The sequence below is a fragment of the Rhipicephalus sanguineus genome, chromosome 5 (assembly GCF_013339695.2).
Source record: "Rhipicephalus sanguineus isolate Rsan-2018 chromosome 5, BIME_Rsan_1.4, whole genome shotgun sequence".
NCBI lineage: Eukaryota > Metazoa > Arthropoda > Arachnida > Ixodida > Ixodidae > Rhipicephalus > Rhipicephalus sanguineus.
The window spans coordinates 97,459,930-97,466,718 of NC_051180.1; the positions used below are offsets into that span (position 1 = coordinate 97,459,930).

The 6,789-nt window shown below is 50.0% G+C and overlaps 1 protein-coding gene across 1 annotated transcript; it reads right to left on the reverse strand.

Annotated features, from left to right (window-relative positions):
• Window positions 1-1,138: 1,138 nt before the first annotated feature.
• Window positions 1,139-6,539, reverse strand: LOC119394043 (beta-1,3-galactosyltransferase 1). Its single transcript, XM_037661256.2, has 2 exons — window positions 6,137-6,539; window positions 1,139-2,598 (listed from the first exon to the last, which is right to left on the reverse strand). The coding sequence occupies exons 1-2, from the start codon at window positions 6,527-6,529 to the stop codon at window positions 2,047-2,049; spliced, it is 945 nt and encodes a 314-aa protein (XP_037517184.1). The 5' UTR covers window positions 6,530-6,539; the 3' UTR covers window positions 1,139-2,046.
• Between the last annotated feature and the right edge of the window lie 250 nt (window positions 6,540-6,789).

Here is a 6,789-nt window from a genome sequence, read left to right on the forward strand (position 1 = left end):
GAATGCAAAACTTTGTCGTTTTGGACTAAAATGCTATCTTTAGCTGAGTACCGATGTAAATACGTCGGGGCGTTCACGTTTTCTTCTTAAAACCAGCGATGCAAACGTTCGATTTGTACGACAAAATTCGACTATCTGAAACACGCAGTAGTGCTCGACGACACGAGAATGAGAAAGCGTGATGCGGTGAAGCATCCACGCAAGTTTTGTTTCGTCGGACGGCAATGGATTCGGGCAGAGCGTACACTTTTTTAGGGGTGTTCCAACCAACTCTATGTCTCATTAGACACTTACTTGTTCAGTGTGATGGCTCAACACTGCGAAATTTATTGTCCGCGAGCACGAATCCACTATGCATATAAAACGAGTCTTAACGACGCATTACAATCATATGTAGCCTAAACATTTCTTTGTTCTTTTTCGCAAGGGCCAACACGTCTGCACTCTGCGCGGGCGTCCTCTCCTTTGAGTTTCTTTTAATGTTCGTCTTGGAGTATACGGTCGCTATTAGCACTAGCCGTCCTCACGAGCACTGCAAGGTCTTTGTCTCCTGTTTTCCGAATAACCTCGACAATACAGCGCGGTTCACTGTTACACTGAACGCCACAGTGCTCAGCTTTGCTGGCGTTCTAAGTTGAAGTGCATACACTCTGTGAATTTACTGCACATGCGTACGGAAAAGCCCCGAGGCCTCCATACCCACTTCATCAAAGCCAACGCCAGTATAAGCCAATCCTCATCGTAAAGAAATCGCATATAATACGAAAATGATTTCGTTATATCCGAAAATTCGTTATAAACGCACACTTGTAACGCTGTATTAATGACGAGACTATTCCTCATTTCGTTATAACCGACAGTTTGTTATGTCCGCATTGGTTATACCGATGTTTGACTGCATTCAATGCGCTTGCCAGAGGATAAAAATGGCACTTGTTCTACGCTCACGCGTTTTTTTTAACAGTGAACTGCACTGTACGCAACGAAATCAACAAAAAAAAAAACGGGTGACTCGTTTTCTTAAAGACTTGCACGCACGGGAAGGGGCTCCCCTCGACAGAAGAACGCATTATGGCATCAATGGACCACCTGGACGTACGTCCTGGAAGCACCACCTGGACGTACGTTACCGCTTGCGTATGTGTCCTCTCCTTTGAGAATGTGTGCGCGCACGATTGTGTGTATGTGTGTGTGTACCACTAGATTCGCTATATCACATCGGCGATGTCATCACCGTTCGTCAATATAAAGGCGACATCACAACGAAGCCGAAAACGAGGGTGCGCACGAATCCTTCGCACAACAGCGAAAAAAAAAAAAATGACCTGTGAGTACCAAATCCGCCACAATCGCTGACTGCTATCGCCCGCAATCACCTTTGTGGAAGCGCGGAGCGCGGCCGATGCTTGTGACACACGGTAGCGGCGTTCCTTCTTAATAAAATGCACCAGTGATGGCCTACGGCAACTTTGTTCAATACGGCCTAAATTCGCAATAACGCCTAATTTGTAACCAATAAAAATCAACGGCATACATATATATACGATCCTATGTGTACCTAAGAAACAACGTACTCGGGAGCGAAACAAACAAAACGCGACTGCTACGAACGATGGCACGGTAGGCGCCGAAACTTCTCGCCTAACAATATTATTGCCCCCGCAGTAAGGTGGCACGGCACGCGCACCTTGGGCCACCGGATGTCGGAGGGTTACGCTAAAGGATAGTCCCGTTCTTACACTAACGAACCAGGGGCATCGTTTTCCAACGAACCCAACTTGCGGGTAACCGCCAGCCGCTGGTAACAAATACGGCTCGATAGGCTTGAAGCAACGCCGACGCTGTGCTAAGTGCGGGACGACGACTGATGCGGGCAGTGCTGGCGTAGTTGTCGAGGGCGTCTCCGCTCACAACCGGGCTGCGCGAGCTTCTCGCTCTCTCACACAACCGACGCGTTGTTCAGCGCGGCCGCCGCCTTCGCGACGGCGGCAGTAGTCGCGACTTCTCAGGGGCCACCCGACGACGGGGAGCGCCCTGCGGTCACCATCAGGAACACTTGATGGTCGTGTCGTGCACCTTGGTCCACATGGCACGCAATTCGCCGGGCGTCATCAAGTGCGCCGTGATGAGACGACGAAACTGGCACGGATCGTTCTTTCGCTTGTAGAACTTGAAGCCGTTCGAGTTGGCCGGCTTGAGGCCCAGCTTCTGGGCAACCATCCCCGTGACGAAGATGTCCTCCATGAAGAAGAAGGGCGTGTCGAGCGCCGCCCGGAACAGCGGGCCCACCACGTCGCCGGACATGACGTAGCCGGTACCGGACAGGTAGTCCGGGTAGGTGTGGTGCGTGTACACGAACGGCGGCACATACCACTTGGAGGTCCAGTCGCGCACCGGAGTCGCGCCTCGAATCAGGCACCCCAGGAGCATCCGGTTGCCGCCCTTGGTACGCAGCAGGTTCACCAGGTTCTGCACGTTCACGTACATGTCGTCGTCCGTCTTGAGAACGTAGCGCGAGCGCGGGCAGTTCTTGTCCACCCACTTGAGCAGCACTACCGACTTGACCGTCAGGTTGTTGTACGTGTCCATGAAGTCGGCCTGCAGGCGAAGCAAACAAAGTGTATGTACAGGGCAAGCTCTTCGCGAAGGGAAAGCGTGAAGTTTTCTTCTGGAAATAAATTCGACACGAAAATGAGCATGCACAAGAAGTGCCGTCCATATATAGTACTTGCCCATTTTCGTGCCCGTGTTATGAGGGCGCAGACGTATCTGTATAGTTCCAGAATGAAACCTGCAGTTTTCGAGTAAGATGTCTTTTAAAGACGATAGTCTTTCTTGGGGAACCTAAACGCAGAAATTTTGGTCTGTCTTTCTGTCTGTCTTTCTGTTTGTCGGCACGTCCCTCGATTCAGCCACTCGGCCAAAGTTGAACCACTTGCAAAAGGGCCAGCCATCGTGAACGGCTCACTAGGTTCATACTTGTGTACATGGTTGATCAAAAAGCAGACATTACGCATATCTGAGGCGCAACATCACTAGGTAAGTATTAGGTGGTGTGTTCCTTTAATAGAAAATACATAGATACGTAATTTTAGAGACCCTAGTTTCTTAAGCTGCGCTGAAAATGCGACTGTGCCGAAACTTGGCTTTCTCCGTGCCCTCTGCGAGAGCTCACTGTTGTTTCGGTTTCAGTTCAGTATTGCACTGTACGAGTGCCATGGGGCGCCGCTCTGGCATTCCTGCTTTACCCAGGCGACGTGAATATAAAAGAGTGTGTGGAGAGTACTCATTGAGTGCGGACGTTTCTTCTGCTTCGGCGCTTCGCGCCAAACCGCGTGTTCGGGCTGGCTGGCGTCCCTGCCGGTCTTGCCTGCTGCTGCGCCGGGACTACCAACCCGCAACACAGCATTCATGTTTCCCGACGTATTGCCAGATGGCGTTGATATCTCACGCAGCGCATCTTCTATCGTCTTTAGACGACATTTGCAGCGAAGCACGCAGATACGCGGCCAATTTTTTTTTTCTGTTTTTAATCGAGTCGACACGCGTTCACAGTCAGGAAATAATACTTGTATCAAGGCTATCTTACACAGTCGTTTGCATGTTGAACGCGTTATGTCGGTTGGCATTAGGAAAGGCATAACGCCGCTATGCGGATAATCCTCGAACACTCGCGACAGCGGAGAACCATTCGTTAAATATGTTGATGCCGCAAGCATGTGCCAGATTGCAATTAAAGATGAATACGGCAGCTAGCGCGAAGCTCAGCGAAGGGACGGAGGCTTAAAGGAGGGGAAGGCAGAGAGACAGGCCGCTGCATAAAAGAAAGGCCAACAGAGAGTGAGAGAAGCAAGGTCAGTCTGAGGGGTTAACCAGACGCACGTCTGGTTTGCTACCCTGCACTGGGAGAAGGAATAAAGGGGCGAAAAGAGAGATACAACAGAAGAAAGCGATGCAATTGAATGGGCACAGGTATGCAATACGTCGCGGACACGTGTTGACCTTAGGTACACTAGCGACGGCTTCGTTGCCTTCTGCGCTATCGACGCCCATGGCCATGGTACGAGAATTTTGGCTGTTGAAAACGGTGTCCAGTGCAGTCGGTTTGGTGACATCCGGAGCGAGTATTACTGGTGTCCAAACGAGCACAGAAGACACGGCGTGTTCATAGTCCCTTCATTACCGCAAGGGTCACATGTAGACGTGTCAGGCATTCTGATGCGAAATGAGTGCGCCTTCGTGAACTCGACCCCCCTTCAGAGGCCACATAATCACGTTGCATTGAGAGGGGGGGGGGGATTTGCGATGGTAGTAATGGCTTCAAAATATGAACTTGACGTAGCTGGTACTTTGAGAATCAAGGCGTGACCCAATAATTGTGTGCAGTTGTCGGAGTTAGAAAAGAAGAGCAAGAAAGATCTACATTTTTCAATGTCACAAAAAATACTCATTACTTGCTTAACAAATGTTTTTTAGACTCATAATTTCTCAATTAGCCCTCTTTAGTTGTGCTATATGAATTTCAGTGCGCCCAGAGCATAATTTTCAGCCGCTTTAAGGCCACCTGACAATCGCCGTTTGTCAGAAGAATTTTCGGACAGTACCCGATGGCCGTCCTTAGCGCAGAAGGTCCTGAAGGCGTTGTCGCACTCCTTGCGGACAAGCATACATTGAGACAGACTTCGTGGGGTGTCGCGTACTGCACTATATTAATTCGTAGCATGTAATTTCTCTCTCTCTCGCTCTATTTTTCTTTTTAGGGGCGAAGCTCCTTAAGGCGGCACCCGTTCGTCCCTCGTAGTCGTCGTGATCGTAGTAGTGAGTAACAAGTCTTACGCTTTGACCTCCAAGGTGGTGCCGGTGGGAGATTTCTCCTGTGCGTTGTTGAACAATAAAAAATTCGCAGCGTGCGCGTTAACTAAAAGCCGAATTCTTCTGTCTCTCATTCCCCATTAGCAGCCATTGGCATGTTCCAGTAGGAAACGTTAGTAGAAGTAGAAGTGTAAGTGTTAGCTAAAAGCCGACTTCTTCTGTCTCTCATTGCCATTAGCAGCCATTGTTTACCTCCAAGGTAGTGCCTGGTGAGATTTCTCCTGTGCGTGATTAAACAATAAAAATTTTGTTCAAAACGCCGTTGATTGATGAAATAAACCAACGAAAGACGCCAGATGTTTTGTAAAAGCAGAACGAAAGAACGCCAGATGTTTTTCTTAAAGTGTAGTAGTAGTAGTTGTATTTAGCCACCTCGCCCGATCGTCAACGGGCGAGGTGGACCGGCAACGGCGCGAGGACCCTGCCGTACGAGATTTAAATCACACTAAAAGACATACTTTGCGGGCGATACACTCTAGTGAGCTTTCAACTTTTCGTCTTAATGTACATGATAAGAAATTATTTCTACGAAAAACGCAAGGCACACCTTGAGCAATATGTTTGGTTTTGGGACGCTAAATGGAACCATGAGGCGATGCGAAGCCGGAGCACTTGCACGATCGCGTTCCGTTGGCTTTTGTTGGGCATGCTACCGACCTCGCGTCGTGGAACGCGCGTCCTGTCTTCCCTCTAGCCTTGCCTTTAATTCGCACAGGGCGAGCGGGGAATGCGGTCGCTCTTGGCGCTCTTTCGCTCGGGAGCGGACTTCTTCCTTGCATTTCACCGATCACAAGTGATAATGAAGGGACCACGTAAACCAACAGTACAATAAAAGTTTGATGTTTAATATACACACGATGTTTCACACTCTTTATATTATGTACTGGGCGCATTTCACGGAAGAGTTTCACGGTTTACAGATGATTCCCTCCGTAGCTTCGCCCCACTCATCATCATTCACCCCGTGGATATGCTGTGATTTTTGCGCTTTCCCCGTTTTCAGTAGTCTGTGCTTTCGTCATTTTTTATTCCATTCAATCATTTTCTCCAGCGTAGCCAGCCTGTTTAGGAACGGGCTAAACTCGCAATTTATTGCTTATGCTGCTCCTCCTCAGTTCCCTTCACCTCAGTACACAATGTATGCTTCACCGCATAACTCAATGTATTGCGGCGAAGTCATTAAAAAATGCCCATGAAAGGCCATAACCGATTTTTGCATCAATCTCAACGGGCACAACGTCAATCACGCCACCCGATATCTCACCTGTATGATGTCGCCGAACATCTCGCTCTCGGCGCGCACCTGCTCCTGGAGCGAGGCGTTCGCCGTGCGGCCGAGCAGGAAGAAGGCGCGGACGGCGGGAGACGCAGCGTCGCGCAGCCAAGTGTCACGCAGGGCGCGCCGGGCGGCGCCGTTAGCGACGGCCGAGCAGATGACGACCAGCAGGAAGCGAGGACACGGGGCGCGCGGCGAGGACAGCAGCGGCTGCGAGTCGTTGGGCACGAGTAGCCGCAGGTTCTGCTGCGCCAGCAGCCAGGACATGTCGGGCCGGTGTCGGCCGCTATTCATGTTCCGGTACAGGATGCCGTAGCAGAACAGCAGGCACACGGCCACCGCGGCCAGTCGAGGCAGGAGCCGCACCGCCAGCGAGGACATGTCCTCCTGCGTCAAGGAAGGGAACACTTGAGTGAAGGGTACAGGCTTTAAGGGAACACTTGAGTGAAGCAATGAATCTGTTTAGATTGATAAATTGTACTCCGAGAACTTTAATGTCGTTAATTTTATCATCACGGACTTATTAATACCGGAAGAAAATCAAGGTCACAGTCTCATTCTTAAGTTTCGCGCCGAAACTACCGCGCGTGACGTCACGGATTCCAAAGTGTATTTTTCGTATTTTGGTGAAATTGGTTCAA